Source organism: Aythya marila (assembly GCF_965140915.1).
Source record: "Aythya marila genome assembly, chromosome: 20".
NCBI lineage: Eukaryota > Metazoa > Chordata > Aves > Anseriformes > Anatidae > Aythya > Aythya marila.
Genome location: NC_139061.1, coordinates 9,393,223 through 9,405,468, shown reverse-complemented (window position 1 = coordinate 9,405,468; position 12,246 = coordinate 9,393,223). Strand labels below are relative to the sequence as shown.

Genomic DNA, 12,246 nt, shown 5'->3' with positions numbered 1-12,246 from the left:
AACTGAGCGTCAGATTCTCCCCAGTCCAAGGTTTTCCAAACTTCGGAGTAAGCAAGGTGTTCTTGGTGGTGGAGGTGTGTTTTGTTTGTTTGTTTTGTGTTCTGACTTGGCTAATGCAGGGCACAGCTCTGTGTGAGGCAGCCTTGGTGGCAGGCTGGGCTTTCCAGGAGCCGCAAGGTCACAGGCGCTTTGGTTTCTTGAATGGGTGTGAGGCCAACAAGTTCTTCTTCTTCTTATTTCTAGCACAAACAAAGGAATTGTATAACAGCCAAAACAAGTTTGCTGTATCTGCAAATCAGCTTTTATATTGAAAAGTGGAGATTTTGGAAAAACTCCTTTCAGATTAAGCACAAAGGATGTTATTTCAGGATGGCGATTTTAATCAGTGATTGAAAAAACATTTTAAAGCACGGAAACAGCATAGCCTACAAATAATAGATTGGGGCTTTGTTGTGTTCTCAAGTTAGTATGACTGAGGTGTCTCACCATTTTCAATGTGACATTTCTGCTTTAAGTGGGAATTTTATGGTGCGGGGATGATAAGAGTGGTACATTTGTCATTAGCTTAAAAACAACAAAAAAAAAACACATGACCAAAATTAATCCAGATTACAGTCTGAAGAATATGCATGTGAGATTCTGTATAAATGGTTATAGCAGTGATTTAGATGCTGTTGATACCTACACATTTCTAGGTTAAACATTTTTGTTTAACAGACTGGATTTAAAGAACCTTCTGTTTCTTCTGTAAAGCTGGTTTATGATGTTACTTTATCATTATCATGTATTTTTAATTAGAGTGAAATGTTTAGGATAAGACTAAGTTACCTAAAAGTGGAAGTTGTGAAAGGATGATGTATAGGAGTTATTTAGTGCAGTTTATATAGGCTGAGAAAAGAACACTGTTTCTTTGAAAAGCTCTTAGGAAGATCTCCAGACCCTTTGGTTAGTGGTTCTGGAATAAGCACGGAATGCTGACAACGGAAAGCAAAACCATAATTGTGCTTATGTGACAGTGCCAAGTAATTGGAACATTTAAAATAAGTCAGGCGCAGGCCTCTGCATCCATATTACGTGACTTCTTTAAACATTTAAAGATGATTTCTCTTTTTGAAGCATAAAAATATCTCCAAATTATTCTGATATCTGTTAGGAATAGGAAGTATTAAAAACCTTTTGGATTATTTTGGAAGCAGCAGACAAATTATTCTGAACTTGAAATGGGAAATTTTGCACTTATTATTATCTTCTTCTTAAAAAGGTGGTTTTGCTTACCACAGATACTGTTTTCTTAAGTGCTTTTCTGACAGATCTTTCACACTGTTTTACTTAATTTAGTCTATAAGATGATGTCACCGAGGAATAAATACTTCTTCAGCTCTTGCATATGGTTTGTCCACACATCTTTTGGTTCTCTTCTGTGACTTTAAGAATATCTTTTCCATTACATAGCACTAGATACTGTTAATATGTGTAGTTTCATAAAGATGTAGTTCATAAATATGTAGTTCCAGCTGAACCTGTGATAACAGAACACCAGACAATGAGAACTGTAAGCTTTTTCATGTAGCAGTTGCCTAACTTGCCAGAACTATTCAAGTTTGAAGCCTCCCTGATTTATCAATCGTATATAATATTCTGGTATATACAGCACAGTAGTGTGCTGTACTGCGTGGACCCATAGCCTGATAACTTGTTTTTGTGTACTTTATTCCTTAGGCATTGGATAAAATAAGAAAAATTAGTCTCTGTTCACTCCTTTCACAATGTAGGATCTGCCACGCCTGCTGCTTTTTCGTTTCTGAAGGGGAAGGGTAGGGCTCAGCAGGCTGACCAGCAGTTACTTCTGCCTCTGACCATCCTTGCTGTCCTTTTCTAATCCAGCTGTGTCCCTTTGGAAGCCCTCTTGCAGGGCTTCGTAGTCAGCTGTAGTTTTGACTGTCCCCATTAGTTTCATTAACTTCAAATATCCTCTGCTAAAAAAACATACCTTGTCCCTTTCTACAGATCTGCACACAGATCTCAGCCCAGAAACTTCTTTTTCTGTTAATTTCCTTCTGTTACGAAAACTCTGTCCTACCTTTTAATTGCTTTTCAGTTCATAATAAAGTATTTTAAAACAGCATGATTTCTTTAAGGGGCTTTGATCTCAGACCTTTGTCATTTAATGTCCATTGAGAAGATTTCAAGATGGAGAAAATTCCTGTTAGCTGCCTCTTTTCTAACAGCTGCTTTCATACGCACTGCTGATCCTGAGCACTTCTTGTGGCATTTGGAAATCCAGCTACCTCAGGTCCATCGCCACTTACTAGCAGGATGCAAGGTGTAGTATTCCTACATACGTATGGGGTAGGAAGCAAAACCTGTACTTCTTTGACTGTTTATGGTCCTTTTTTCTACTTGTTTGACTCCTTGCAAAAAAAAAAAAAAAAAAGCTAATTTATGTAATGGTTAAATACTTTTAAAAAACCTCTTTGCTACCTATTGTTTTTCTGTTTATTACTCAAGGTATTGCTTTGCCTAGAGAAAATCAGAGAAAATCATTGCTTGTTGGGGTACAGGAATTATGTGCGCTCTCCAGTGTGCTTACACCAGCCCTCTGCACCACTGAATGTTTCTCCCTCGTTATCTGAAAAATGTACAGAAGATTGTGCTTAGTTCACCTGCAGTGACATTTTAAATTCATTCTGCTGTGTATATCTATAAAACAAATCCTGTATCAATAATTAGATACTTTCACTTATTTCCTAACCTTCCTCTGTTTCCGTTAATATTCTGCAGGTACTTGTCAGTGAGGACTCAGATAGTGATGGTATTGTGGCCCACTTTCCTGCACATGAAAAGCCTATTTGCTGCATGGCTTTTAACCCTAGTGGTAAGTTACTTTACTCTTTTAATGGGATAGTGGTTTAAAAAAATATGTATATATGTAGGCATGTGTTCCATTGCTTTGGAGGAATTGCAAATACTGTTGCCTATGCAAACATACACTTACTGCTATTGTATCTTCTTATCTGTTCTGTTGAATGTTAAATGCCATACACTGCTTAATCTGGATCTTCTAGAAATTTCAAACGTAATCAGCTGTTACACTAAGGTATATGTGAGTCTACCAATTTGCATGTAGCACAAGTACTAAGGAGATCTATTCTGTTGAATGTCCTGCTAGCCAGGTATCTGGATGTTCTGATATACAGGTATCCAGAGGATCAGCACAATTATTAAATTCTACCCCTCCATAAATATTAAAATACTGTGAGTCGTTTCACTGGCACTGTTTTTTAAAGCATCTTAAAGTAACATTATGTGTTTTGGTGATGAACAGCTTGTAATTGTACCCTCGTTCTTCTGAGTGAAATCAACTATAAGCTGAAAATATCTTCAAGAGACTCATCAAAAATGCATACATTCCTCTCAGTGAAGAATAACTGGGTAACAGAGATCTCATATAATAATAAAATTTATTCATTTGACAATTAATGTGTTTATTATCCCATTTTATACAGCAAAAACTGTTTTGTTTGATTGCAGTAGTAGTCAATAAAGTGACCAGGGAATCAACAGCTTCCTCTTGCCTAAATTAATGATTTCTGAAATGTAGCAAATGCGTGGAGATCTTGGAGATGAAGTCACATTTCAAAGAATAAAACTACATGTCTGTCATTTATGTTTTCACTTTCTAGTGACCAGTTGGTCTTTTTCTGACATCCCATCTGTTATGTCAGAACTCTTTAGTAGTTGTGTGCAGTTCACAGCATTTTCACTGTGAGTTTTTGACATAAAAAACTGTATTCTCATCTGTTTGGATTTTCAACTGTTACTTAAGAATTTTTTTTTGTGGAACTCTCTGCATTTAAGTGAGAATCACCTTTGTCAATTCCAGAATAGCATTATTCTTGTGTTGTATTCTGCTGGAAAGATCATACGTAGAGTTGAGTAATGTTAATTAAGCAAAATAAATACAGCTGCTTAAATTAGAGTGTTTTATAGATATTAATTAAATGACTTCTTAAGACAATTTTATGATTGTGTAAATGTAAGGGAAACAGAATGTTTATACAAAAGGCAATAGACTTTTTTTTTTTTTAAATTGAAGGATATATTTGCATATTATGGATTACTTGTATCATAATCCAATTCTTCTGGTTTACTCAGGTGCTAAAACCAAGATCTTTTGTTTATGATGCTACCTGATGATGCATAAGATACTTAATGAGAAAACGCTTATTCCAATCTCTGTTATTTTTGACAGTTTGCAAATAATGTATGTTAAGAGATATTTGCTGAAGGGATGACTGACAGCAAGGTATTGAATCATACCACATGTTCTGACATTCAATATCAAAACAGTTGAAAAGTATTACCTCAGCTGCTTACAGCATGAAAGCAGCACTTAACAATGTATCCTGGATGCTTTCCTTAGCATCGAGGCAGAATTTTGTTTGAAGCCAGCACTGTAAGTAACATCAGCTTAATCCATTATGCAGTGGTGTATTGCCAATCAGCTGATTTCTTAACAGAACAAAACAAGACGTGGCTTTTGATACGGTCGTCTTCTGTTGGCTGGCTCTACTGAAAAACCACTTTTGCTCGTAATTTGAAGTGCTGTCTGCAATGCTGCAATAGAACATGGCAATAGTAAACTTTTGCCAAAAAGGCGAACAGTGATCTGTTTCAGTCAACTCCTTCATTCTCTCTGTCTGATCTAATAGCTCAATTTCATCGTGACTCATCTCAAAGGCCCACGAGTTCTTCAGGTCTGTAAAAACCTAGTGGGTTTTTTTTGGTTTTACACAAACTAAAACAAACCCACCACTGATGCTGGAAACCATTTCAGTTCAATGGACATAGAGGATGGATAGGTATGATTTTGTGTAGTAACCCAATAGAACTGAATACCACAGCCACTTTGAACAGTATTTGGAAAGTATCAATTACTAGTAAGGTACATTTTGGAGGTTTCTGCTGTATGTTTTTGTACTGAACAAGGTGCTTGCTAGGGATACGTTAATCAATTGTGATAAAATAACAGGAGAGAATTTATGGATATTGTTCTGAGAGCAGCTCCTGAAAAGGGGTAGGTAATATATGGCTTTGCTGTAGGAAGGAAATCCAACAGAAAATAACGGAGAGTCACTGATGTCAGGAAATGGCAAAGTCATATGTTCCCCTAATTTTTCTTTTACAAACCAAAAATAATTCCTTTACTGTGCTTAGTGTCCAAGATGTGTTTTTAGGGGCCAGTCGCAAACCATGGCAGGACTCTTGCTGAAAAGTTTTTGTTTGTTTGTTTGTTTGTTTTGCTTTAGGGGTAGTTTTTATTCTCCAGCAAGGTAAATAATCTGTGTGGATGTCTGCTTTGGGTTGAGCGGCAACCAGAGCATGCTGTAAATGTAGTCATTTCCATTAGCTGCATTATGAGGCAAAATCATGAAATAACAAGCAGGGGTGTCTCTGCGCAGCATTTGTGGACATTTTAATAGTGACATTTTTGGCATTGCATCCATCTTTTGTTTATATTCAAAGCAAATTATGATTTTTTTTTTCTTTTTTGAGGCATTCAAAGAAAGTAAACTTGGCATATCATTAGCATTTTATTTTTTTGCATTATATCTATGGCTGCTCTGAAAATCTGGTTGAATAATAAAGTAATAAACTTCTGAAATATCATTCTGAGTATACTTAGGGAACATTGTACATAAATACATATTTTTTAATGCTGCCTAACATGTCTCTGTATACCTCTTCCAGACACTTATGTTAATAAAAGTCTGCTTCTGAGTCAGACTGAGACTGTTATAATCTCCCTAAAATCAACTAAGACATATAGCAAATCACAAATCATGTTTAGCTTTTTTTTTTTTTAAGTCAAGGTGAAAAACTGCATTTTCTGATAGTTTTGATTTTTTTTTTTCCTATGTACATAATATCTTAGTTTAAAAGAAAAAAAAAAAAAATTGTGATGATTTACTGTGGGAGTGGGTTGCTACATTTTTGGAGGGCAGGATGGAGGGAAAGATTTGTACAATATCTCCAGATCTGTGCCCAGGCATCTCATACAAAATGCTGTAGTCCTATGGAATTTCTAAAAACTGTGTCTGAGCATACGCTGTTATTGCCTGCTTGCTTAACACTGTCCACTTTAATAGGTAAGGGATGTAATAGTTCAATAAAAGGGAGAAAGTACTGATGCTCCTTTACCATTTGGTGCTGACTGAATCTTTGGTAACCAGAGACGAAATGCTGACTTGACACTTACTCTAGTGGTAAAAATAAAACCTGTGATGTGCGCCCCCTGAATGGAGTCTGTTGCCAGTTGTGTTGTCAGCTTTGGTGACATTTTCTCCTGGCCGGTGGCACGTTTCCTGTGTAGCATTCTTGTGCTGCTTTTGGAAACGTGCTTAATAGATCTGATCCCGGGTTTTAAGTTCAGGTGGCTTGGCACTGTTAACATGTTTTCTTTTTATCTTCTTTAATCACTAGAATATGCGTATTTCAGGAATCCCTTTCTTCCATAGGAAGCTGACATCATTTTTCTGTGTGTTTTATTACATGTCACAATTATGATTTATTTACATAGTGCCACATATGCCAGTGGCTGCTTTTATGACTTACATGGAGATAAGGTCCATCTTCTGAAGCACTTGAGTTCTGATTTTTAGATATCCATCCAATTTGGAAGAAATTAAATAAATGTCATTAGAGTAATAGTTTAGCATTGCCAAGTGCCATGAAGCGATGCTGCATATTAACGAGAAAAAGGCCTCGGATGCTGCAGCAGCTGTTAGCTTAATAAGTAACGCATACACGTGGCATTTCTATTTTTTACCTCACCTATTCCAATGAAGCAAGGCCCACACCACAATTTGTAAAAGGACAGCGGCATGTGAGAGGAAGGAGCCATGGGTTCCTGGGGCAGGTGAAGTGTGGCATGGGGCAGCCTCAGCATCCCACAGCAATCCCACAGCTCAGCTCACAGCATCTTCTGCAGGGCGCTGGGGCTGGCAGCCCCTCGGCAGCCTCCTTTCGGGCAGTCACTGAATGCTTTTTGCTTGCAGTGCTGCTTCCCAGCAGCCTGCCAGAAAGCCTCATCTCCTGAGCATAGCGAACCCGCTGCAAGGGAAATGAGCTGCGCTTTGAGAATATTTAGCTCGTGTTTGTCTGTGAAAAGCAGCTGCTGCAGACAGGGTTAAGAGTACCGTGTCCACTCTTTTCATTTTTCAACAAAGGAAGAAGGCTTCTAACTTTTCGGGAGACTTTTATTAAAACCTTTCAAGATGAGAATAAGTAATACAAGGAAGTGAAGTAGTATTAATAGACTGGGGACTCTATTAATGTACCTCTGGCATGTATGTTATGTACTGGAAACGAGAGGCTTATACTTACAAAGAGACTCTAAGAATGGTTACTTTAATTCACTTATTAAATGAAAATCACATTAAGCTGCTGTGTGGATGCTTTTACTTAGTGCTAGCAGTGGCTTGATTTATTTTAGCTTGAATATTTAATTTTGGATGAATTCAAGACAAGTTTACTATGGACAGTGTCCACACAAATACGTAGTACAATTTGCTAGTTAGCATTTAGTTCATTTAGGTAATTTTTGTCAGATTTTTTTTAAAGGTCCAGGAACAAGGCCTGTCACCTATGGGATTACAGCCAATACAACTTGGGCACACAAAAACAATCTAGGATGCTGTCAGCTAAACAGAGTTACAAATCTACATGACTTGCATTTTGGATGAATGTATTTCGTGCTCTGCTAGCGTGGTTTACAGGACAACATAGTCTTTCTTCTGTCCACCATTTCTTGGAATGACGATTTGGCATTTTGCATGCTAGAAATGTAAGACTTTAAAAATGTCAGTTATGCACAGCCCATAACAACTGCACAACCAGTAATAATTTTCTTTTATGTTATATAAAACAGCAATATTGACACTAAGCGTTGTTTTTATTGTGCTTGAATATCATATTTAAAATGTACTCAGGATAAAAATTCTTACAAGATTCTTTGGTTATGAAGATGTTTTTCTGTCAAAGTAAGAGGCAAGATTTTGTCATTAGGAGACTTTAAACTTCTTAATGTGTATATATATATATTTTAATAAAAAAGGGTACATTTTTCTAAATGTAATAGTTATTACAGTATGACAGAAGAATCCTGTCTGCTGGATAATGTAAATTGAGAAGAGTTTATTATGGAGACTGGATGAAGGTGCCATGGTCTAAATTTTGGAAGTTGACAAAAGGAAGGAATACACTATAGGGGGTTATTTAATTTGAGATGTTTACAGAGAAGCCTTCAAGCTTTTAAAGTGTTGATGATAGTCTGCCAGGAATTGTAAGTGTATGCAGGGTCTAAAATGGGAAGAGGAAATGGGGATAGGGAAGAGAAAGGATTAAATGTTACCAATTAGAATCAGCTGCTCAATGATAAACTGGATTAGTCTAAACTAGAGAGTGTCTAGACTGGAGACTGAAGGAACCATACAAACGTCCTCGTTTTTCATTATGTTGTATTATTAGACGTTGTAATTTATAAAGGAGGAAAAAACCTCACCAATTCTGATGTCAGCCATAGTCCATTAGAAGTAATTCACTTTCTTCCATCTTCCATTGTAGACATTGAGATGATTGCCTTTAACAACAGTGACTAGCAATAAATACACCAGGCTGCAGAGATCTCTGGCATGAGCTGTTATGGAAATTTCTGTATACTGCTTCATTTAAACGTTTTGTTTTTTTTTTGCTGTTCCTTTTAATACTGGTCCAAAGCATTCATTGTGTTGCTTTCATGTAAGGTCTTGGGACTCAAGTGAAGTTGTGGATGCAAGTATCCCAAACTGAAATTTGGAGACAAAATTTGTGATCTGGGAGGGGTTAGGCCTCCTGCCTATTATTTTTTTGTAAGCCATCTCAAATCCAAAATTCTATATATTATTTGCATTTTGGATTTCCATGTTCAAAAGAAGGGGTGGTTATTTTGTTTTGTTTTCAGTGGAAATATGCTACCACCCCCAGAAGAAAGAAAACATTTAGTTTTGGAGTTAATGATTTTTTCTTTTTTAATCTTTGCATGTATCAAACGTGAAAACTGAGAAGGGGATGATGGTTACATAGTTGAAAAACAAATCAAAACGTGCACTTTTTTTTTATTTTGCAAATATGTATTATTTTCCTCTCTGGTTGAGGAATGTGTTCCAAAATGAATCAGACTTTTTTTTTTACAGACTGTCCTAATTTTTAATCATCTGATTCTTCATTTTTGCTTATAATTTTAAAAGCTTTCTTTAAAAAATTTTTCTAAATGGATTTCATTCAAGAATGATCAAGTTCCTCATTCTCTACTTAATATGTATTTCTAGTCCTATGCATTCTAGCAAGTTAGTTTCATTGATTTTTATAAATGTATAATAACATACTTCTGTTTTTAAAGGTATCTGAATAAGTTTTGGGAAGACTGAAGAATGGCAAAAGCTGTGTGTTTCACTCCCCTGTACCTAGTTCTGTGGGGTTTTGTAATGCATCATTTCTAAAGCATTAATCACCCAGTCACTGGATGTACTTAAATGGGCTCCGGATGACACACAGGCAAACATGTATTATACGTACACAAAAAAATTCTCTTCGTCTTGTATGTGAGGAAGATTATGGAAAAATTATACAAATGCTATCCATTGCTCAAACATGTTCTAATGAGAAACCACCAGCAAATAGTTAGTCATTGTTTGCAGACCACATCGCGAAGGAAAAGTTAAAAATACAGTAAAATTTACATGACGGAGTAACACTGCAAAATGAACTCAAAAGAAAATACTGCTCGGTTGACTAGCTGGCATGCAATCTGTGGTGTATGGCTTCTATTCATAGAAGTGAAATTAAAGGATGCAGTTAAACACAGTTGTGAAACGTCCAGTCCAACAGCTGCATTTAGTTTGTTTTTCAATTTCTCATTGCCTTTCTTGTTTATTAGCTGTGACTCTGAGGTCAGAATTAAAACAAATATTTTAATGGCAGCATTTATGATGTTGGCAGGGAGCGCTATGGCTTAGTGCTGTGATTTGGACAAGACTCGATATGGGTGGTGTGAGGTAGTCCCTTCAGACTTGAAACAGAGTCACAATTGGTGAGACTTTTCAAAGTATAATGTCTGTAAATCACAAAGCTGATAAGCATCGTGGAATCTGCTTTTGAGTTCTTTCAGCAAACTGGATGTACTTAAAGGATCTTAGTTTTAGAATGCCAAAAGGGAGGATCCTTTTATAGATTTTTACCATGTTAAAAACTAACAAAATTCCCATACTCATTTTGACAGATCTAAGGTATAAAGGCCTTTATGAACTGTGATAATTAAAACCAACTTGTGTGTAAATTATACACGTCTATTCATCCTATAGAAATTGTTATACATGCTTTTAAAAGTAATTTTAGAGACTACAGGGCTGTAGTTTTATTTTAGTAAATCATCTTTACTCCACCACATTTAAAAGAAAATTATAGACATTTTATTTGAGCTAAAGCTGAATATTAGTTGCTAAATACATTGTTGTCCACACTTGCGCAAGTTCTGTAAAGTCACAGATAATGCAGTAAAAGCAGAATCTGTAAGGAGGGAAATAAGGTCAGTGTTTCAGAAATCACTTCCAGACTGATAGGTTTTAACATTATATTTACCATTTCTACTAGGCACTTTTCATGATAAACTCTGTTTCCCTTCTACCCTCTAGGAAAACAGAAAATTTTATAGACAGACCAAGATGAATTAAGTTTTATAAACAGTGAAGCTAAAAGGCTCTTCTTTTTCTATCTTAACTTCTTATTTAAATGTGTAGTTTTGAATGTATAGTTATACATTACTAGGGTTTTGCAGAGGGTAAGTGGTAAATAATTTGGATTTTAGAAGTTCCATAGATTAAGGGTTTTAATACAGATTACACAGTGATCCAAGTTACATATTTTTTTTTTTCACCTTCTTAATATTAAGACGTTAAATTATGCTGGGCTGTGAAACATGCCAGGAAACAGTTGGTTCAGCCTTGGAGTCTAAACCGTCTAGCTATTGAAAATGTTGTCAACAGGCCTAGAAACAGCAAAGTCCCCTATTTTTTAATCTCCTGTACTTTTTTCTTTTTTTATTTTTTTTTTCCTGGCATTTTTTTTTTGCCTACATTATCATTTTTTGCCTATCTGATGTGGCTCATGGGACAGAATTTTTAAGATTATCTAAAAAAGGAACTTAGTTCTCAATATCTATAGTCAATATTGTCACTAATACATGGATTCTGTTTTTGCTATGGTTTAGAATAATAAAATCAGGATTTTTTAGGATATGTAGAAATTTTAAGCACGAAGGTGAATGTTCTTTTTTAGGGTAACTTGTGTTAAATCTCGTCCAATCAATAAATCAAGTGCGCATTTTACATCAAAGCTTACCTTCTCCTATAGATACCAAAAAGGGAATAGGAAGTTGAATTGTGTCTTAAAGTATAATTAATAAATCAGCAAATTCACTTCCCATGTTTAAGATCTTGTGTTTAATAAAAACAGCGAAGATATTGATAAAATCAAGTTTTTCAGTGGAAATTATGTATTTTATGGTGGTAAAACTTCTGTCTGTTTTTTGACTGCTTAAGAATGTGCTTTCTAGTTATGGTGATTTTTATCACTGATACCTGAATGGAGCATGTTGTCCAATACTCTAAGTTTTTAGCTAACAAACATGTATCCAGACTTAACTAGTTTATTTTCATATCTAGGAAGATATTTTATAATCAATTTATTGGTATTCCAATTAAAAACAAAATTAACAGAATGTCAAAATTATTGATCACTGCACAGGTTAGTGATGTTTTTTGGCAAGCTTTTTGTATGATATATGAATGATAGCTGTGGTTTATAGGTCACATTTTGGATGGTTGGTGACAGTTTTAATGAACACTTTAAAGTCATATTCATTTTATTGTCTCTAACATAATTTCATTCTGTGCAATTCACTAGTTAATGGATAGTCTGTTCATTTATCTCGTGCATGGGTCAATAAGTTTTGTTCTCTCCTCCCTGTAGAGGGGAGGAAGGGCCAGATCCTCTCTTGCTTGCAAAGGAAGGTATGTTTTATATCATCTGCTCTCCCTGACACAGTCATTGTGGGATCGTGGTTTTAGCAGCAGCCCCACGAGTGGAGGGGAGGGTGCTGCAGGAAAGCACTCAGCATATACTGAGCTGTTTTCCTTCCCACGCAACACT

At 35.8% G+C, this 12,246-nt stretch overlaps 1 protein-coding gene across 8 annotated transcripts in view; it reads left to right on the top strand.

The window, feature by feature from the left end:
• BCAS3 (BCAS3 microtubule associated cell migration factor) overlaps nucleotides 1–12,246 on the top strand; it is a 353,644-nt gene that overhangs the window by 77,428 nt on the left and 263,970 nt on the right. For all 8 annotated transcript variants that reach the window (XM_082776135.1, XM_082776133.1, XM_082776131.1 and 5 more), the window contains exon 13: nucleotides 2,782–2,875. In XM_082776135.1, coding sequence (XP_082632261.1) covers nucleotides 2,782–2,875 — 94 coding nt within the window. The remainder of the gene's footprint in view (nucleotides 1–2,781; nucleotides 2,876–12,246) is intronic.